Source organism: Zootoca vivipara, chromosome 8 (assembly GCF_965207765.1).
Source record: "Zootoca vivipara chromosome 8, rZooViv2.hap1.1, whole genome shotgun sequence".
In the NCBI taxonomy this organism is placed as follows: Eukaryota; Metazoa; Chordata; class Lepidosauria; order Squamata; family Lacertidae; genus Zootoca; species Zootoca vivipara.
The window spans coordinates 83,509,900-83,532,425 of NC_142591.1; the positions used below are offsets into that span (position 1 = coordinate 83,509,900).

General features: G+C 45.3%; 1 protein-coding gene across 5 annotated transcripts in view; it reads right to left on the reverse strand.

Moving 5' to 3' along the window:
• TSNARE1 (t-SNARE domain containing 1) overlaps positions 1-22,526 on the reverse strand; it is a 378,187-nt gene that overhangs the window by 229,326 nt on the left and 126,335 nt on the right. For all 5 annotated transcript variants that reach the window (XM_088676051.1, XM_060277563.2, XM_060277562.2 and 2 more), the window contains exons 4-5: positions 11,885-11,962; positions 11,380-11,449 (exon numbers count right to left, since the gene is read on the reverse strand). In XM_088676051.1, the coding sequence (XP_088532177.1) occupies positions 11,380-11,449; positions 11,885-11,962 (148 nt within the window). The remainder of the gene's footprint in view (positions 1-11,379; positions 11,450-11,884; positions 11,963-22,526) is intronic.

Below are 22,526 nucleotides of genomic sequence, written 5' to 3' on the forward strand. Positions count from 1 at the left end.
CAGCAGTATTCTGGATATATCCAGCAAATTCTAGACATATGGCAATCCGAGAAGGGTTGTCTCTATTTTTGCAGGGATTCCCCTCTCCCCACCCCCGCCAGAAAGCGTATGGAAAAGATGCAAATAAATGGAAAGGAGGAAAAGCAGGGGGTTGGGGGGGGATCTGTATATTCCTGGTGCTTTGTCCAAAATTTAGAAGGGGGGGGCGGGGCTATACAAATTTATAAACTTCTTCACAGCCTGAGATCATCAAAGTGGTGTGCAGCAGGATAAATACAAGCAGTTGATGTCTGCTTTTATAGTTCTAACTGATTTTGTAGGGCATCCTAATGAACCGGGGAGGGGGGGGGGCTGCAGTTAAGCAGTATATAAACTGCTTAAAGAAATATTTAAAAAGACGAATTGTAACAACAAAATAATAAAATACAGTGGCCCCTCGACTTACAAATTACTCGACATCTGAAGTTTTTGACTTGCGAACGGGACAAATGGCCGCACGCTTACGCATTTTTCTACATCCGAACGGAAACCATTGGTGGTTTTATATGCGGTTTCCTCGACTTACGAATTTTTTCGAATATTTTTTTTCCCCTATGGGAAACCACTATTTGACTTACGAACTTTTCGGCCTGCGAATGTGCATTCGGAACGGATTAAGTCGAGGGGCCACTGTAGTTCTTACAGATGCACAACCAATAATAACAATATTTATAGTAAAGGTAAAGGTAAATGGACCCCTGACCATTAGGTCCAGTCCTGACCGACTCTGGGGTTGCGCGCTCATCTCACATTATTGGCCGAGGGAGCCGGCGTATAGCTTCCAGGTCATGTGGCCAGCATGACAAAGCCGCTTCTGGCAAACCAGAGCAGCACATGGAAATGGCATTTACCTTCCTGCTGTAGTGGTACCTATTTATCTACTTGCATTTTGACGTGCTTTCGAACTGCTAGGTTGGCAGGAGCTGGGACCGAGCAATGTCACAGGATCAGCAAGCCCTAGGCTCAGTGGTTTAGCCCACAGCGCCACCTGGGTCCCCAAACAATATTGATAGCAATGCAATTATTACAATTGCAATAACAACCAAGAGATCCTTCTTAATGTATCCATTTTGCTCACCGAATTCAGGGGAAGGAGGTGGCTAGGTAATTCAAAATTCCAAAAGGCAAGGAGAAATTTGATGGAGGGAAAATTTAAAACAGCTTCCCTTCTTTCCCATTGGTGAAATATCTTTACAAAGATCGTCAACGCATCAGCCTGCTAGCTGTTTGCTTCAGTTCAGTTTGTGCCACCTCTTCTCTTGTTATTTAACCATTGTTCCTTCTCATGTACCTCTAAGTAGACATTAAAGGCAAAGTGCTTATAGCAGCATTCCCGTCCCCCCGTCCCCCGCCTTGTGGGGAGAGTTAAGGGAACAGATGGCTCTGACTTTTAATTGTCTGCCTCCCATGAGCAACTTGGATCAGGTTATCTGCAGGCCGAACAAGAGACCAGCCGGGAAAGAGAGACTCCCCGCCTTGGCTCCGTTTGGAAAATATTACTAAAATACAAATGAAATGAAATGAATCAAGCGTTGCTGGCTTGTTGTTGTTGCTGTTGGCCCTGAATACAGTGACACTGGCTCATGCTTGATGCAATTAACTGCTGTTGTGTCACGCAAAACCTCCTGAAATGGCAGTCTCTAGCCCTCTTGCTATGTTTTCCAGCTTTTTAGTTAATAGCCACAGTAACACATGGCTAAGAATGCAAAGGGGAAAAAATAACAATAAAGTGTAGTTCATGGCACCTGTAATGTAAACAGTTGTATCTGTCTGGGAGGTGGAGCCAGTCATATTTCACCTCAAAAAATATTATTATTAATATTCATTACATTTCTATACTGCCATTCATCTGAAGATCACAAGGTGGTTTACAGTATTAAAACATAAACCATATAACTATGTAACTAATATGTCCCTATTTTCATCATAGAAATTTTGGAGGGTATGATACCATAGGGCGGGTACCCAGAGCTAAATCTTCTACACCAACCTGTTTGGCCAAGTAACCACATTTGAAACACTGTGATAGTGTTAAGGATGTCAGTCACACAATGTAATTCCAAGAAAGACAGTGTGGTGTAGTGGTTAGAGGGCCGGGCTGGGACCTACTTTTTTTTTTTTTTAGATTTGTCTTGAGACAGTCTTTAAACCTCTGTTGCTGACCACCAGCATTACACTTTCTATTTTTAAGTTGGGAATAGAGTAGTTGCTTTGGAAGACGATCATCAGGCATCCACACAACATGACCAGTCCAACGAAGTTGATGTTGAAGAATCATTGCTTTGACACTGGTGATATTTGCTTCTTCAAGTACACTGCCATTAGTTTGCCTGTCTTCCCAAGTGATGTGTAGAATTTTTCGGAGACACTGTTAATGGAATCTTTCAAGGAGTTGGAGATGGTGTTTATAAGTGGTCCATGTTTCACAAGCATACAGCAAGGTTGGTAGTACAATAGCTTTGTAAACAAGCATTTCAGTTTCCCTGCGAATGTCCCAGTCCTCAAACACTCTGCACTTATGTTGCACAGAACCTGGGAACCTTAGTTCAGGGGTTTCTCAACGATCACAGACGCAATCGTCGATAAATAGAAAGAAAATTTTATTGCTGAGCAATAAGGCACAGTGGGATAATTCCTCAAAGACTGAGCAAAGAGTTATCAGTGCTCTTGGCTTTATATACCTCAAATGTATCATTACAAATTCATAGGTAAAGGTAAAGGGGCCCCTGACCATCAGGTCCAGTCGTGTCTGACTCTGGGGTTGCGGCGCTCATCTCGCTCTATAGGCCGAGGGAGCCGGTGTTTGTCCGCAGACAGCTTCCGGGTCATGTGGCCAGCATGACAAAGCTACTTCTGGCAAACCAGAGCAGCGCACGGAAACACCGTTTACCTTCCCCCTATTTATCTACTTGCACTTTGATGTGCTTTCAAATTGCTAGGAGGGCAGGAGCTGGGACCAAGCAACGGGAGCTCACCCCGTCACAGGGATTCGAACCGCCGACCTTCTGATCAGCAAGCCCTAGGCTCTGTGGTTTAACCCACAGCGCCACCTGGGTCCCTTACAAATTTATATCCAGAAGCAAATTGAGCCAATAAGCAGGGACACAGCCCTTCCTGTTGTCCTTATAAGATTACTTCCCCTCCTTCTTAGCATTCCTTAGCATTGTTGTTGTTGTTGTTTAGTCGTTTAGTCGTGTCCGACTCTTTGTGACCCCATGGACCATAGCACGCCAGGCACTCCTGTCTTGCACTGCCTCCCGCAGTTTGGTCAAACTCATGTTCGTAGCTTCGAGAACACTGTCCAACCATCTCATCCTCTGTCGTCCCCTTCTCCTTGTGCCCTCCATCTTTCCCAACATCAGGGTCTTTTCCAGGGAGTCTTCTCTTCTCATGAGGTGGCCAAAGTATTGGAGCCTCAGCTTCACAATCTGTCCTTCCAGTGAGCGCTCAGGGCTGATTTCCTTCAGAATGGATAGGTTTGATCTTCTTGCAGTCCATGGGACTCTCAAGAGTCTCCTGCAGCACCATAATTCAAAAGCATCAATTATTCGGCGATCAGCTGAATAGCATACCTACCCATATAAGGCACTTCCTGAGCATACCCCTGGAGCCGTGGTTGGTGTTAATACAAGACCCTTTCTTATCAGGCATCCTGCTGGCCGTCATATAGAACATCCTGGCCTTCTGCTGTATAAACATCTTATCTGGTCTTGTGGCCTTGGTGCTCAGAACATTCCATGTTTACAGATGGCATACTGAAAACAGCTAAAATACATTTGCAAGCACAGAGCAAGAGACACAGAAGTATGATTTTCTATAATAAGGCACATTATAGAAAAGCTAGAAATCCTTTCCCTGGATACGCTTGCCACACTTCAATCGGGAGAAAGCGGCATTCACAGAGCTCAGGCGATACTGGATTTCGGCATCAAGCCAGTTCAAACAGGAACTTCACGGTTCCGGTTTCCGCCGGCAGGAATGGCGGACCTGTTTTCCATCCCTCTGACCTTCGTGAGGAATTTGGCGGTTGCTAGGGGAGTAAATGGCAACCCCCTACCCTCTCCGGGGGTTACGGAGAGGGGCCGCTGGCCCGCGATGCCCCCAGACCCACTCCGACTGTTTATGGAGTGGGGGGAGCTTGGGCTGAAAAGCACTTACGAGGGCCAGGACTCCCGGACGCTAATCTGCATGGCGGGGATTTCCATGGTTAAAGAAGATAATTAGGCTTAAAACTATGGACATACTTCAGAAGGAGGGGAAGAAGCGCTGTTTACTGCTGAGAAATTTATGCTGCTGAGGGAGAGGAGTCAAAGGCTGTATATCATCTGGAAGAAGGATTGATGGGGACGGAGCGATAAGGGAATTGAGTTTTTTTTTAATTTTTCTTCATATGAGTTACTTCGTACCTTCCCAGACGCGATGTCCTGGCTTGTTTGGAGTGAAAGAGAAGCAAAAGACTGTGTGAGTTGAACTTTATAGACTGTTGTTATTGAGCATATTTTTTAAAGATGTGGAGTTGCCGATGAGAAAAGCCCCCCCCCCTAGTCGGACGGAAGGAGTCCTGGACGCGTTCGGAGGATTTATGAGCTGTGACGCACTTTGAATTGGAGCAGCGACCTGAAGCTAAGTTCAGCTATAGGGCAAGGAGATCCATTAATTTACCAAGAGTTTATGGTTTGATGTTTGGGTCTTCTGCCTGGAAAAGCTGTAAATTTTATAAAGATCGTTAATCTTCATGGCTATGAGAGAAAACGAAAGTGATTTGAGCTTTTTAAGATGGCGCTGCTTCGACGCAACAGGGAGCTCCAGACTAAGAAGATTTATGGGGAGGCTGGACTGATTAACCCACACAGGAGAAAGAACATCTGTGAAACCTTGTTTGATATTTATCTCAGCAGCTGGGAAACAATCGGTTGAAAGTGGAAAACATCTATGTGACTGTAAGGGGAAGATCTGGATTATTATGAACTTGGAGGACGATTTGAACTTTAGAAAAAAGACGGCAATGGACGGTTGCGAGGAATCCCCAATTTCTTGAAGCATGGGAACCCAAATAAAAAATTATCTAGACGATTTGGCATAACATTCGGTTTGATTGATATATATATGTGTATAATTTGAAATAATGAATGTGATATAATTGGCTTTAATTGGAAAATTAATAAAAATATATTTAAAAAAAAAACAAACAAACAGGAACTTCACAGGGTTCTTAGCAATGTGGGACAAAGGGAGCTCCCGAAGTTTTTCCATTTGGCAACAGTGGCTGTGCCACTTCTATCCATGCCCAGACACCTTAGTTCTCAGCAATATGGGCTGCCGCAGGAGCACTTCAGCAAGAGCAATGAGCAACGCTGAATGTCAGACACTCGGCATCTGTATTAATGAGCAATTGGACAACTTGATGGGGAGATCATGTTCTGAATGCAGCCTTCAGAGCTGGGAAGCCATTATTTCCTGAGAAACAGGCAGCTCTTTTGGCTGCATTAACTTTCCCCGCCGTGTGACTGTTACCTGAGCTAGCCAGCCTCAAGAAACAGTGATTCACCGTTGCAACTGGCTCCTGGGTTTCATCTTGGGATTAAGAAACATCACAGGGTGGGGTGCAGAGGAAATCAACAGGACAGCCAGAAATTGCGATTGGTGCTGAAATCGGAGAGTTATAAGTCACTCTTTACTGAACAGATTCCTGGTCTTATTATGTTCCTAGGACGTGGCACCATTGCTATCTGCTGATTCTATCACATCAATTTGGTTCAGGAGAACATAAGGAGAGCCCTGCTGGAACAGGCTGGTTGGGAGGGACCCCAAGGGTCATCTAGTCCAACCCCCTACAATGCAGGAAACTCAACTAAAGCATCCATCGCAGATAGCCACCCAACCTCTGCTTAAAAACTTCCAAGGGAGGAGAGTCCATCACCTTTCGAAGAAGTTTGTTCCACTGTCAAACAGCTCTTACTGTCAGAAATTTGATTCTTCCTAAAGTTTAGTCAGAATCTCCTTTCTTGTAACTTGAAGCCATTGGTTCAATTCCTACCCTCCAGAGCAGGAGAAAACAAGCTTGCTCCACCTTCCATGTGACAACCCTTTATATATGTGAAGGTGTTTATCGTATCTCCTCTTAATCTCCTCTTTTCCAGGCTGAACATACCCAACTCCCTCAACCTCTCCTCATTAAGCTTGGTTTTCAGCTTGTCAACATCCTTCTTAAATTGTGGTGCCCAGAACTGGGCACAGTATTCCAGGTGTGGTCTGACCAAGGCAAAACAGAGTGGTACCATTACTCCCCTTGATCTGGATACTAAGCTTCTGTTGACGCAGCCAAAATATAACCACATATCCTGATTTGGAATTAAGGGACTGGCCAATTTCTGGTGCGTAGCTTACAACAAAAGTAATGTAGAAGGCCAGTTGTCAAATTTGGACTTGGCAGTTCCAGGTTCAAATGCTCAGCCACGAAGCTCACTAAGCAGCCTGGAGTCAGTCGCCATCTCTCAACCTAACCGACCTCGCAGGGTTAAAATAAGTGGTGGGGAACTATGAAGGATACCCCCGGGCTCATTGGAGGCGAGGCAGAATAGGGTAAGAATGAAGCCAATATATGTACAGTACAATCTTTTTATTTTACAAAACAGCCCCGTCTCAGGGAAGCTGGTTTTCCAGTGCAGTTGTCCTGCCTCGCCCCGAGTGCATGGCTTTGCACAATTTATAGAGCAGATTAGAAGTATAAATGCTGCATTTTCAGGCATTTCTTCCCTGCCCTGCCAAATCAATGAGGCCCTCCAAGTCAGAAGCTGATACCAGCCCTGATAAACACACTGTGACTAGATAAATCCAAACAGCTTTGACATTAAACCGGGGAAGGTATTACTTTGAAGGGTTTAACATATTAACAGACTCCAAACACCATTTCAAAATATTTATGGAAATCACTTTCATAAAGCTTGTACAAGCAGAATAACAAAACCCTGAGGAATATATTATTAAAATCCCACCCTCCATTAAACATGTCGACACTTAAAAGCTTCCGTCTGACATACGGTATATATTTTAGCCACTGGTGATTAAACCCAAATCAACCCCTTGACTGTTTTAACTCACTGGATTTCTTGGGCCCTTCAAGGATTACGAGGGAGGAGAGTTGGTGGTAATTTCTTCTAAAAACCTTCTAAATTTTGAAGGGAAATCGCATGCACCCTTGTTTATCGCAGTGGTCTGGACTCAAAAGATATTCAAATTATGTGGGTGATTAGCCATTACATTTGTACTAAACATGAGGGCTCTCTGTGACCAGAAGATTAGGCTTTGAAGCACAGAAACGAGATATGGGTAACACCTACCCTCCAAGTGTCCCTATTTTCCGGATTTACAGAAGCTGTCCCGGTTTCTGATTTGATCCTGGAAAGTCCCTTTTTATTTTTACTTTAGGACACCCCTATTTTCATTGGAGAAATGGAGGGTATGGAATTATGTGACACCCCCACCCCGAACCAACACCGAAAACCCGGAAGTAAGTGCTCCGGTTTCCGAACATTTTTCGGAAGCCAAGCATCCAATGCGGCTGTCTGCTACTGTTTCCAGGATATCTGCACCAATCAGAAGCTGTGCCTTGGTTTTCAAACATTTTGGAAGTCAAACGGACTTCTGGAACAGATTAAGTTTGGCACTTTTGGTTTTACTATTTATTTTGTGTTTTTGTTTTTTTTGAGGCTTTTTCGGTTAATTTGTTTTTGTGAATGTGTGGAACCCAGTTGAATGATTGTGTGACCGTGAAAATGGATAAAAGGCCCCCATCCAAACAATGACTATCATCAGTGCAGGTAAGGAAAGAAAAGAATTTAAATTTTTATCATCTACAATACTGCCTTATTTATTTTATAGTGTTGATTATTGCTTTAATTTTATGGATCAATGGTCTTGTGGGCGGGGAGGGGGGGTTGCAGTGATTTTTAGGAAGTCATTAGTTTGCACCAGGCGTCCTATTGGGAAGACCCGGTTCCCTGAGTGCATGTTCTGGAAGTTGGGCAATAGGGGCAGTACAGGATTCCTTTTGGTGTACCGACCTCCCCGCTGCACCAAGGATTCCCTGCCCGAGCTGCTTCAGGTCGTGTCGGATGTGCTCCTGGAGACACCTAGCTTGGTTGTCTTAGGGGATTTTAACACCCATGCCAACACGACCTTACAAGGAGCCGCTCAGGACTTCGTGGAAAGCATGGCCACCATGGGGCTGTCCCTGAATCAGTCTGGCCCAACTCATAGCCGCGGACATGCCTTGGACTTGGTGTTCACCTCTGTGGATGTTGGTGATCTGACATTAAGTAAAAGCGAAACAAAAGAAGTGCCATGGTCAGATCACTTTCTGGTGCAACTGGACTTCTCCGCAACCCTTCCCCTCTGCAGGGAGGTGGGACCGATTCGGATGGTCCGCCCCCGCTACTTAATGGATCCAATTGGCTTCCAGAGAGTGGTAGGGGATGTTTTATCCCATGTCGATGACCTTTCAGCTGATTCCCTGGTGGCCCGCTGGAATGCGGAGTTAACCAGCGCTATTGACTGTCTGGCTCCGAAGCGCCCTCTCAGATTACATGGAGCCTGGACAGCCCCATGGTTTTCCATGGATCTGAGAGCAATGAAACAATCGCTGAGACGGCTAGAGCACCGGTGGCGGATAACTCATTCTGAAGCTGACCGGACACAGGTTAGAGCTCAATGTCAAGCCTACCAAGTGGCAGTAGTGATGGCGAAGAAGACTTTCTTTACCGCCTCTATTGCATCTGCAGAAAACAGCAGCAGGAGACTCTTTCAGATGGTTCACAATTTAGCATAACAACCTGCTCCATCGATGCCCAGTACGAGCCACATGATCTCCTGCAATGATTTTGCAAAGCTTTTTGCAAATAAAGTCGTTCAGATTCAGAAAGAGGTAGACTCCACCGTGGAAGCAAGGACAGGGCAAGGGAATGCTAGAGTCCTGTCTAGTCAAGCTGTGTGGGATCAATTCCAATCTGTTACCTCTGAGGATGTGGACAGGCTGTCTCCTTGACCCTTGTCCATCCTGGCTTATAAAAGCTAGCCGGGAAGGACTGGGTGATGGACTTTGAGGGGTGGTGAATGCTTCTCTCTGTGAGGGAGCCTTCCCAGAGGTGGTTATTAAACTGCTTCTTAAAAAAAAACCATCTTTAGATGTGGCCAATATGGCCAAGTATCGCCCAGTCTCAAATCTTCCATTCTTGGGCAAGGTGATTGCGCGAGTGGTTGCTGAACAACTCCAGGCATGCCTGGAAGAAGCGGATCCAGTCGGGATTCAGACCTCTTCATGGGAATGAAACAAAGGTGAGAGCTGTTTCCTAGTTCTGCTGGATCTCTCAGAGGCTTTTGACACCATCGACTACAACATCCTTCTGGACTGTCTAGAGGGGTTGGGAGCTGGGGGCACTATCATACAGTGGTTCCGCTCCTTCCCCCTGGGCCGTGTTCAGAAAGTGGTGGTGGGGGATTAGTGTTCAGACCCCTGGGCTCTCACTTCTGGGGTATCTCAGGGTTCTGTCCTCTCCCCCATGCTTTTCAACATCTACATGCAGTTGCTGGGAGAGATCATCAGGGGGTTTGGGCTGGGTGTTCATCAGTATGCGGATGATACCCAGCTCTACCTCTCTTTCAAATCAGAACCAGTGAAGGTGGTGAAGGTCCTGTGTGAGTGTCTGAAGGCAGTTGGAGGATGGATGGCGGCTAACAGACTGAGGTTGAATTCTGACAAGACTGAAGTCCCCTTCTCCTTTTGCCCTCCATCTTTCCCAACATCAGGGTCTTTTCCAGGGAGTCTTCTCTTCTCATGAGGTGGCCAAAGTATTGGAGCACTCAGGGCTGATTTCCTTCAGAATGGATAGGTTTGATCTTCTTGCAGTCCATGGGACTCTCAAAAGTCTCCTCCAGCACCATAATTCAAAAGCATCAATTCTTTGGCGATCAGCCTTTTTTATGGTCCAGCTCTCACTGCCATAAATGTATATTCTAGTTACATCCAGTCTTTATCAAGCATTTGATCTGATTTGGTTGCAGGGAGGTTATACAACAATGAGTAGAATGTTCCGTGTACATCCTGATTTGCTTACCTTGTGCTTATTCATCTTTCCATAAATCATTTGCTCATTCCACACTTTTCAATGCATTTTCCCAACAATTTCTTAAACACACATACACACACAGAATATCAGGATTCTCTCTTTTTTTGGGGGGAGTAGATCTGTGATGCTGGGGCAACAGAGCATTTTATTCCACTTTAATTGAGGAAACGGAAAACTTCCAAGAATGTGTTTGAATCCCTCCTACAACTTCTGACATTCTGAAGGCGTCCTAAAAACTTGTGCAACTATGTCATTTTGATTAGAAGTGCAATGTGTCCTTAAAATGTGTTGGGAAATGCTTAATTCATCACAGCTTCCCTTTGTTTTTTTTGGAAGGGCAAACAAAGCATCAGAAAATGTGTGCGTATATAAAATTAAATTACAGGGTATTTTCAACACACACAGATATTGACAGCCCCTCTAAACTCCTTCTTTCTTTTCCCCTTTTGGTAAAGTTTCCCCCCTCTGACCCTGTCATTTCTGTGTCCTTTAGGGGGGTAAAAAGAGAGAGAAAAAGAGATGTGTAAGGACTTAAAACACAGGACAGTTTTACTGTGTAATTAAAAACCCTACTTAAATACATAAACAATAAAAGCCATCAAGATGCCAAATGTTCCCCCATTATTCCCTAAATACCTTCTAAATCAGGGGTGTTTGAAGGAGAAATAGGTGAACAGTTTGTGGAAGGTGTGTGTGTGTGTGTGTGTGTGTGTGTGTGTGTGTGTGTGTGGAAACAAGGAAAACAGGGCTCTCTGAGGGGGGACTGCACGGAAAATAATTGATGGACAACAACAGAAAGAATAAAATTTTCCTCTTGCATGTTAATATACACATAGAACTATTAAACACGAAAGAAAGTCACATACCAGTGACTGCCAAGATAAGATAAAGAATTAAGATTGTTATGATACTGGGAATAAATAAGAAAGAGAAAAGTAGGAACGAGAAATTCTGACTAGCCAGAACATGGGAAGTATCCTTAAATTACGGTATATGATTTAGAATGTACAATTGGTTTTGTTATTTGTATTATGATGTGTCAAGATTTGGTATTGTATCAATTGGAGTATAATTAATGGAAACTTAATAAGAAAAAATATTATTATTATTTTTTTTAAAAAAAGAAACCAACATAGGCAGCAAGAGGAAAACAAGATCTCATAAGCAAAGGAAGGGCAAGTCACATGGAAGACAAGTCACATGAAAAGAGACTCACAGGCCATCGTGGAGTTCCGGCGTGTCGTTTGGCGTCCCCAGGGACTTAAGACTCCTTTCCAGAGAAGTCACTGTCAGAAGAAGATTATTTTTTTTAAAAAAAATGTGTTATTAACCTCATTATCTTATAGCACAGCACCCTAGGACAAAAATACATCAATCCATCTTTATGGGTGTCATTCTCACGTTGAACTAAAGGGAAAGAACAGGATTATTCCTGGGAGGTGTAATAATTTTTTTATTTTATTTTTTAATCTTTGCCAGACTGATCAAATACTACTTAAGGAAGGAGCAACAAATGTGCCAATTTAATTTCTGCAGTGTGACTTCTGGCACGGCGGCCATTTTGGAACTGGGCAAAGCAGCATCAAAAGTCACTTCTGAGCATGCTACGCCCAGTTCCAAAATGGCGGCAGCGCTACTTCCGGTCAGCTATTTCTGGCCCGGTCCCTTATTTCTCTGACAGCAACTTGGCAGGTATGGACGGGCATGTCTGAAATACGCACCATTGGCATTAATTCGGAAGACGCTGGCCGATGTATCCTGGAAAAGATCCTGCAGTTCATTGGGATCCATCTGTGTGGCTGGAAAGAAGAAGGAGGGAGACAGTCAATGCCTCAAGCTGCAGATGTTAACCTCATCTCAATTTATAATGCTCCAGAGTGTCTCAAATATGGGTTCAACATAGGAGAGGCTAAGCCACTGCTAACAGGTACCGAGGAGGAAAAGCAAACAGGCTTTGTGACTTCCCCACAAACTTTTCATTGTGAGTGACCTCTGACCCTTAATTCACATTACTTTTATTGTTCTGGGGCAGGCCTGGTCTGAATGTTTAAACAAGTATGGCGCGCTCGCAAGATCTCAATCTCCACCACCTGAATTTAGCCGGCTCCGCGTGCTTTTCAGGCACGTCACGAAGCACGGGAAAAGCCCATCTCAGCTGGAAAGTTCATTCCGAGTTATTTAGGTGAAGAAACTGATCTGTTAAAACAGGATGAAATCAGGTTTACAATCTCTGGCATTCAATGCCCTCTCCCCAATGCTGCCCTGCAGTTCAATAACAACTTAATTATTTTAGGGAAGTGAAAGTGGTGAGGAGGCAGAGGGAGCCTGTTATCTGAACTGGGGGAGTCTGCAGTTTAGGATGGATGCAGCGAAGCCTCCACTCTCAATCTCTCCCCCCCCCCAATACAAACACACATACACATCCCCTCTTCTAGAGGACTGGAGCAGTCAAGAGCAAACACCCGGGCTTTGGACTGAAAAGAAGCAATTTGCAGAGAACACGTCCCAGTCGTCAGGCGTAGCAACGATCCAGCAGCACACGGATGCACGCCAAGGTTGTAAATGGAAAGAGGGGGGGGAGGGAGGGGACATGGCTAACACAAAAACACTGTATCCAATAAAAATTAAACGAGTTAGACTTCATAAAATGCAGTGCTAAAATATTATATTATATTCTCTCTCTCTCTCTCTCTCTCTCTCTCTCTCTCTCTCTCTCTCTCTCTCTCTCTCTCTCTCTCCCATTTCCTTGGTATAAATATGACTGCATCCTCTGTTCGAAAGATATTCCCACAATGCTTTGAGAAAGAGCTAGGGAGGCGACATCTTCTTTGCTTTAACCACCACTTGGGTTGGCGAGTTGGCTGCTGTCTGGGTCAGTTGCCTGGACCAGGAGTTTCCTGGGCTTGTGTGCAGGTGGTGAAGCAGCCACAGAATGGAAGGAGGAAGGTGGGCACAGTGCCACCATGTCTCAGCACCTGTGTGTGCCCCCCCCCCCAAGCCCATTTATCCATCCTGGCCTGGCCTGGCCTGGCTTATGGGTCATGTTTCTGACCTTATTCTTGTGCCTCACTGGGTGTCTTCAGGTTTGTCACAGACTCTCAGCCTAACCTACCTCACAGGGTTGTTCTGAGGATAATATGGAGAGTGGGGAGAGCCACTGTTGCCACTTAAGAGCTCCTTGGAAGAAAAGTGGGATGCCAACACAGTGAGGATATGGGTGAGGAGTTGTGTGTGACTCCAAACCATAGGTTGCCACCCCTGTTCAGTCTGGCGGAGTTTAGAAGACATGATATCTTTGTAAAAACTGCAGGTTGGGATATATGAAGCTGCCTTAAACCAAGTCAGGTGACTGGTCCGTCTAGCTCAGTACTGCCTACACTGACTGGCAGCAACTTTCCAGGGTTGTTCAGACAGGAATGTTTCCACCGGATATGGGGCAACGAGAACTAACCGCGGGGAAGAGCTATTATTGCCCTCATTGTTCTGTTTGTCTGGGTTGTGGACAGCAGGGTTTTGGGTGTGACGGACACTTGGTTCATATCCAGCAGAGATATTCTTGTTGTGTCCATACTTCCGATTGTGTGTCTCAGGAGACTCTTCACAGCCCAGTTTCTCTCAGTCTGAAAGTGTGAGGCGTTGAGCGAGTGTGCCAGGACATTTCAATATTCCCTCAGCGCTACTTCACCTCTGCCCTCAACAAAAATGGCTGCCCGCTTGCTCAACAAGAGGTGTTTTCTATCACCGTGTGACTAGCAGGAAAAAGAAAAAAAGAGAGAGAGAAGGGGAGTGAGCAGCTGCTCCCAGCGCGGAGATTGAAGTGGCGAGGAAAACCTGTCTGTTGAATTTTGGCCCATCATGCCGTCTGTGAAAGGCATGAGAGTTTTGCTGGGGAAAGAGGGAAGGGGGTGGGATAAGTGGCAACCCTCAGTCCCTAAAGGAACCATTTTGACAGAGAGGGAAATTATTTCGGCATAAGCAGAGCCTCGGAAGCAGCTAAAGAATCCTTCATTGTGACAGGTGCGGGATAAAGCAGCCATTAATGTGAGCGACTGCTGGGGAGGAACACTGGATGTCTGTTTGTCAGATTTCAATGCTTTTCATATCTTCTTGTAGTTTGGGCAAATGTTATTCTTCCCGACCTTTATCCTAAACCAGCTTTAGCTATTACCGAAGCCTTCTGTGGAAGTGGCTCCCAAAACTTTCCGCCGTCAGGTATGTCTTTCCACACCAACTGGGGAGCGAAGATGCTCACCTGCACTTTTGCAGGGGGTTGCAAGACAGGAGTGCCTGGTGTGCTATGGTCCATGGGGTCACGAAGAGTCGGACATGACTAAACGACAACAACTGGGACAGGTTCCGTGCTGGAGGACCTGGCAGGTTGACAGGGACGAGCCAGCAGCAACTCACACAGAGCAAGCTGGAGTTAACTCTTTATTAGCAAAACAGGATCTGAATATGAGTGTCAGGCCTAATGGAATGGGATAGGGGCAGGGTCAATGCACAGGAACCAGAGCAGCAAGACACACCACCAGAAAAAGAGGGGCCCCTGTCTCCATGGACATGGCAGGCTCTGAGGTGTAGGGAGCAGCGGGAGTGGCGCTCCAGGAGGCTGAGGCAGCCAAGGGCCCACAGCCCAACTCACTAGCTGGCTAGGTGGAGCTCACTAGCTCTGGGACAAGGTGTGTGATTCCTCAGCTAGAGTAGGCTCAGGACAGGTGAGGGTCACCTGCCTCATCAAACTCAGATGCTGCAAGCAGCATGCAAAGTACAAAAGGGAATCAGAGCTGAGCTGCTGCATCTGTTCAACTGCCCACCATGGACTGTGTTTTCTGACCTGTCAACCTCAGAGTTTGGATTTCGAACTTTGCTTGTTTGGATTGGCTCCTGGTCTTTGAACTTTGGACTTGACTTGCTGCCTTGCTGCTTGGTAAGGGGTTCAGGACAAAAGGTCTTCATCCAGCCCCAGACATACTCTAGGGCAGGCATCCCCAAACTGCGGCCCTCCAGATGTTTTGGCCTATAGCTCCCATGATCCCTAGCTAACAGGACCAGTGGTCGGGGAAGATGGAAATTGTAGTCCAAAACATCTGGAGGGCCGAAGTTTGGGGATGCCTGCTCTAGGGCACACACATAAGAACTTCATTGGATCAAGCCAAGGACAAACCTCTCACAGCTTCGTGTTCCTGTTCCTGGTGGCTAATCAGATGTCTCTTATGGGAAACTCTCTCTCTCTCTCTCTCTCTCTCTCTCTCTCTCTCTCTCTCTCTCTCTCTCTCTCTCTCTCTCTCACACACACACACACACACACACACACATTCTCTCGGCTGGAAAACTTTCCTCTTTCTTCATACCACCCGGTGATCAAACATCCATTATTTTCACCCTTTGAGATAACTTTTTGACCTGAAGGAGGAATTTCCAGAACTAGTCTCACCTTTCAGATCGCAACTCGAGGCACCAGTGATTTGTGATTGCAAAAGCGGCGGAAATATAAATACATTTTTCCCACCTTGTAATCAAGCTTTAATCAAACCGTGCCTGGCATTTTTTTTTTAATTAACTTGTTTTCATTCTCTTTTGTTTCCTTATTTAGCACCGTCGTTAATAAGCAGTTGTACAGGAAGAACAAAGCAACCGTCACCCAGCCTCACAAACCCATTCTCATTCTGCTCATGTTTCAGGTTTTAGAAGGACACTGATGTAAAAATAATAATGATGGCGTATATATTTTATATGTCACCACCATTGACATGACTGTCCTCTTTTATCAAACCATCCACAGTCATTGAAACAGTATGAAAATGTTGGGAGTCAGGAGAGAGCCAGGACAAAGGAAGATGGTACTCCTGTATCCTTAAGAGCATTGGGGGGGGGATGAATGAACTCTTCCCCTAAGACAGAGGTGAGAAACCTCTGGCATATACAAGGATGAAAGAACACAAAAATAGCCTGATGATTCTGGCTAGTGGCCCATCTCCTCCAACATCCTGTTCTCACAGCAGCCAACAATATGCCTTCAGAAAGCCCACAAGCCGGACCTGAATGCAATGGCAATCTCCTCTCCTGTGGTTCCCAGTTCTTAGTATTCATAAGTGAGCTGGACGCGGGTGGCGCTGTGGTCTAAACCACTGAGCCTCTTGGGCTTGATGATGAGAAGGTCGGCAGTTCGAATCCCCATGGCAGGTGAGCTCTGGACGGTTAAGTCCAGTCAAAGGAGACTATCGGGTTGTGGCGCTCATCTCACTTTCAGGTCAAGGGAGCTGGCGTTTGTCCACAGACAACTTTCCGGGTCATGTAGCCAGCAGGACAAAACCGCTTCTGGCGCAACGGAACACTGTGATGGAAACCAGAGAGCACGGAAATGCTGTTTACCTTCCCGCCGCAGCGGTACCTATTTATCTACTCGCACTGGTGTGCTTTCAAACTGCTAAGTTAGCAGGAGCTGGGACAAAGCAACAGGAGCTCACCCCGTTATGCGGATTCAAACCGTTGACCTTCCGATCAGGAAGCCCAAGAGGCTCTGTGTTTTAGACCATATTGCCACCCGTGTCCTTTACCTCTGCCTCTGCTAGTAGCTGTTGATAGTTTTGTCCTTCATTACTTTGTTCACTCATCTTTTTAAGCCACCCAAATTGCTGGTCATCACTGCCTCCTGTGGAAGTGAGTTCCACCTTTTAGGTATGCTCTGTGTGAATAAGTACTTTCTTATATTTGTCTCGGTTCTTCCAATGTTTACCTTCCTTGGGTGTCTACCTCTATCATGTCACCTCCTATTCACCTTTTCTCCGAAAGCTCCCAAAGGTGCAACTGTTCCTCATAGGAAAGTTGTTTGTGAAATACTCAGAGGGCATGCACACACACACACACACACACACACACAGAGAGAGAGAGAGAGAGAGAGAGAGATCTGTATTTGTCTCTATCTGATGTTCCATTAGAAAAAAAGCACAGAGTAAACCCTGTCCATCGCCAAGCTGTGTGCAGTAAGTGCTTTCTAATTTTGGTAAAAGCAGGGCATTTTGGTTTCAGTCGGCTGCTTTTATAAATTAAGCATCCGCCTGCTTTTTAATCAATGAAGAGAGAGAGGAGGGAAAAAATATTAAATGGAAAGGCTTTTTCAGGAAAAAGTGTGCCTTATTACCAAAATCTCTGTTAGCTGGGGTTTTAAAATGACAAAGTGATTTAAGTCATTTAGGCCAGGGGAGGATTAAGAGAGAGTTTAAAGACAATTCATTATTCAATGGAATAAAACCAGCCTCGTGGAAAATGCCCATTTGCTCACAAAACTTGTGAGAAATAACTGTTCGGTGTTTAATAGTTTCGCTGTGGGTGTCATTGTGAGCACAGCCGAAGTAGAGCACCCAAACTCGGAGGCCAGATGAATGGAACATGTTCAGTCCTCATTGAAACTGTGTGTTTTGTTTTGTGTCCCTTTTTGCTGTTGCTTGTTTTTCCTCTACATATTATTTGCTGTTGTTCTGCAAACCTAAGGCTTCCCCAAGAATGCAGACACCTCCCTCAGGGCCAATGGGGGGGGGAGAGAATTTAGCTAGATACACGGCCACCCTTGGAGAACTGAGATTGCTATGTGCTGCAAAGAGCAACCAGTGTATGATACAATCACAGAATTGTAGAGTTGAAAGGGACCACGAGGGTCATCTAGTCCAACCCCTGCAATGCAGGAATCTCCTCCCCCCCCCAAATGTGGGTCTCGAACCCACAACCTTGAGATTAAGAGTGTCATGCTCTACCAACTAAGCTATCCCAGCAAAGAGCAAACACAATGGTTGTGGGATGTGACACATACATAGCAGTCAAGTACAACATTCCTAGAGTGGACATGAAAAGGGATGTTTAGTCCAGCCAGTCAGAACTTCCTCCTGGGCTGGGACAAACTTTCCTCTGCTTGTGACTAGAGGTGGGCGTGACCTTACCTGCCCAGGTAATAAAAGGACAAGGCAGGCAGCACACTCTCTCCTCTCTTCTCCATCTTGCTTTCGCCGTGTGAGCTGCAGTGACTGCTAGCCTGCAATCACTGGGAGCAACAAGCTAGCCACTGTGTGTTTAAAAGGGGAATGCAAAACTGCTATATATCCTCTCCTGCCTCCCTGAACATTCCCACAATGGTGTGGAGAAAGGTCACAGAGACACCCCCCCCCCGGTCTCATATAATACTGGTCAGTTTTTTGAATGAATGAACCAAGCACTTGCTCCCAGTTTCCACACTTGCCTTGATTCAGAGCAAGAATGTCAGGGTCACTGGGCTCCCAACATCCTGTGGGAACTTCTCAGACTCCTCACAGCAGGAGAACAAGAATGCAAGAGCGTAACAAGAGTCCTTTTATATCAGATCTAAGGCCCATGTAGTCCAGCGCACTGTTCTCAAGATTCAACCAGATACCATTGGGAAGACCACAAGATTTGCGTGAACCGAATGAGAAACAGATGAATGTTGCCTGCATTTGCCTTCAAATTCACCTATAAAGACACATTTGGAAGTTTCAAGGGATCTCCAGCAATTCACCATTGTTCAGTAGAATTTCCAATGAATTGGTGTGATTGTACCTATTTTGGACAAGCACTCACAGGCAGAGTTTGCAGGTCAAATTACACTGTGAAGTCATCATCTACCTTTCACCATGACTTGATGTCCTCCTAATAAAAGTGCATGGATGCTGAATAAATTTTCAGTGAATGAAGCAAACTTGAGGAAGCCTTAGACTAGAAAGGCCATCCAATTTTGCTTAATCTACAGTTTTGCGGTGAATTTAGAGGTTCCTGCTCAAGCAACAGATCTGAGCAATTTCAAGTGGATGGAGAGACAGACAATTAACAGTCTACTGAAATTTATTGAGGGCTGGGATTCATCTCTCTCTAGTGTAGCATGGTGTTCTATGCTGTGAGGGATGGTGCTGACAGGTTTAGGATGATGACCTTCCTGTATGCTTGTGAAACATGGACCACTTATAAACGCCATCTCCAACTCCTCAAAAGATTCCATCAATGATGTCTCCGAAAAATGTTACACTTCACTTGGGAAGACAGGCGAACTAATACCAGTGTACTGGAAGAAGCAAAGATCACCAGTGTCGAAGCAATGATTCTTCAACATCAACTTTGTTGGATGGTTCATGTTGTGTGGGTGCCTGATGATTGTCTTCCAAAGCAACTGCTCTATTCCGGACTTAAAAATGGAAAACGTAATGCTGGTGGTCAACAAAAGAAGTTTAAAAACTCTCTCAAGGCAATTTTTAAAAAATGTAGTGTAAACACCAATAACTGGGAAACACTTGCCTGCGAGCGCTCCAGTTGGAGAACAGCCTTTACCAAAGGTGCCATGGGCTTTGAAGACACTCAAACTCAGGACTCAAGGGAGAAACATACCAAGAGGAAGGCACACTTGGCAAACCCTCACCGTGATCAACTCCCGCCTGGAAATCAATGTCCCCCCTGTAGAAGGACGTGTGGATGCAGAATTGGCCTCCATAGTCACTTACGGAATCATTGTTAAAACCGTGTTTATGGAAGACAATCTTACTCGGCTACAACTGATCACCAAAGAAGAAGATAGCAATAACAAAAATGGGGAACAGGTGGCCCTTCAAAGGTTGCTAAACTCCACCTTCCGTCATCCCAGACCACTGGCCATGTTGGTTGGTATTGATGGGAGTTGTAGGTAAAAACATCTGGAGGGCCACAGGTTCCCACCACTGGCCGAAAAGCTGTGGTACACCTGGTGGATTTGGAAAACCCTGCTTAGCCAAAGCATTTGTAGGAATTCCTAAGGAAGGTGAAGGAGAGCTCACATCATCACTGACCACTGCTGGTGCTGGCTGGGGCTGATGGACATTGTGAAGTCCAACAGCAACTAGAGGACTGCAGGTTGCCCAACCCTGACTGAGTCATGCGAATGAGGTTGACATACTGTAGGCTTAAAAAATACTGGACTAAAAAAAACCTGATGCAGTGAAGACAATAAAACAAATCCCTTGCATGAGACTAGTTAGTGCAGCATTCTTGGAGGAAATGCAAGTGAAGGAATAGCCTCACTTCTCATTTAGATAAGTCCTGATGAACTCATCTGTGTGCCAAGGTATTCCCCCCCGCCCCCCACAGGAGACACATTGCAGTTGCATTTAGTCACCTTTATCACTGTCTTTAATCATCACCAGTATTACCAGCAACAGAACAGGCAAGCATTTCTTATCCTGACAACACGCTCACGATGAACAGAGGTGATACGGCGGAGAAATCATCTCCGTCGACCAAGCAGAGACACGTTTTTAGACATCGAAGCGGAAGATGGATTCCAAAGTGAATAGCCCATGCGGTTGCGTATTACTTTCCAGCTTTCTGAATTATAAATGCTTTTAAAAAGGCACAACAGTATCGGGGAGTGTAATCTTGACAGTTCTATCTAGAGGGTCTAACATATTGCATAGAAAGGCTGGCAGTAATATTGAGCCAATCTCGGTGTATCTCGGGAAGTGATATACATCGTTCAGGAGATTATCCTCGCTGACGTGAAGTTGGAGGGACTCCAGAACCAGACTGAGGCAACGATCTGGATCAATGGGGAAGATAAGAACTGTGAGTGGTTATAGCCTTGTTTAAGCAATGAAGATATTGAGGATGCTATTTTGGGACTCCTCTTTGCATCTTTGGGCTAAGACCAGCTGTGTAGTGCAGGAGACCAGAGAAAACTAAGCCTCTTCAGTTCAAGGCATTTGCTTTTGACTTATTCATTGCATTTATAACCCACCTTTCATCCAAGGAGCTCAAGGTGGATTATAAACTTCCACTCCTAGTCCTATTCCCATTTTATCCTCGCAATAGCCCCTATGAGGTAGTCGAAACAAACAAACAAAAAAATCCTTCCAGTAGCACCTTAGAGACCAACTAAGTTTGTCATTGGTATGAGCTTTCATGTACATGCACACTTCTTCAGATACCCCTATGAGGTCGAAACAAAATGAAAACATTCCTTCCAGTAGCGCCTTAGAGACCAACTAAGTTTGTCATTCAGATACGTGGTCTCAGAAGAAGGATGCATGCACATGAAAGCTCATACCAATGACAAACTTAGTTGGTCTCTAAGGTGCTACTGGAAGGATTTTTTTCATTTTGTTCCGACTACGGCAGACCAACACTGCTACCTACCTGTAACTAGCCCTATGAGGTAGGTTAGGCTAAATGTGAGTGACTGGCCCAAGGTTATGCTAATGAACATAAATGCATTATATTGATGGGAAATGCATGCAAAGACGTGTGTAATAGACCACAATGTATATCTATGTTGGATGAAAAGCATACTTAAAGGCTAATGAAGTTGACTCTTTTTTTATAGAACATGCAAACTGCGATGGAAACTGAACTTAAAAGTTTAAAGAGGTCAAAGAAACCGACACTGATGGTTTTGCCCATCTCTAGGTGGGCCAACAAATATGCTCATGAGCTGGCTGAGTTTTTCATAGAATTGCTGAGTTGGAAGGGACCCCAAGGGTCATTTAGTTTGAACCCTTGCAATGCAGGAATCTCAGCTAAAGCATTCATGGCAGATGGCCACCCAACCTCTGCTTAAAAACCTCCAAGGAAGGAGAATCCACAACCCCCAAGGGAGTCAGTTCCACTGTTGGACAGCTCTTCCTGTCAGAAAATTCTTCCTGATGTTTAGTTGAATCTCCTTTCTTGTAACTTGAAGCCATTGGTTGGGTCCTATCCTCCAGAGCAGGAGAAAACAAGCTTATTCCCTCTTTCATGTGACAGCCCTTGATAAATTTGAAAATGGCTATCCTATCTCCTCTCAGTCTCCTCTTTTCCAGGCTAAACATACCCAGCTCCTTCAACCACTCCTAATAAGGCTTGGTTTTGTCTGTTTCCAGGAAAGAATGAACCTATACTAGCTCTTTGCAACCTGGATGGTGATGCTAACAAAATATACCCATCTTTTCTGCCTTACCTTCCTTCCCACGTTTTTTTTCCCCCATGGAGGAAGAGATTACTGGTCCTTATTTTACCTTCCATACAGTCTTTGAATAGAGTGAGCTAAATAGGGACCCAGGTGGCGCTGTGGGTTAAACTACAGAGTCTAGGGCTTGCTGATCAGAAGGTCGGCGGTTTGAATCCCTGCAACGGGGTGGGCTCCCGTTGCTCGGTCCCAGCTCTTGCCCACCTAGCAGTTCGAAAGCACATCAAAGTGCAAGTAGATAAATAGGGACCGCTCCGGCGGGAAGGTAAACGGTGTTTCCGTGCGCTGCTCTGGTTCGCCAGAAGGAGCTTTGTCATGCTGGTCACATGACCCGGAAGCTTTCTGCGGACAAACACTGGCTCCCTTGGCCTATAGAGCGAAATGAGCACCGCAAC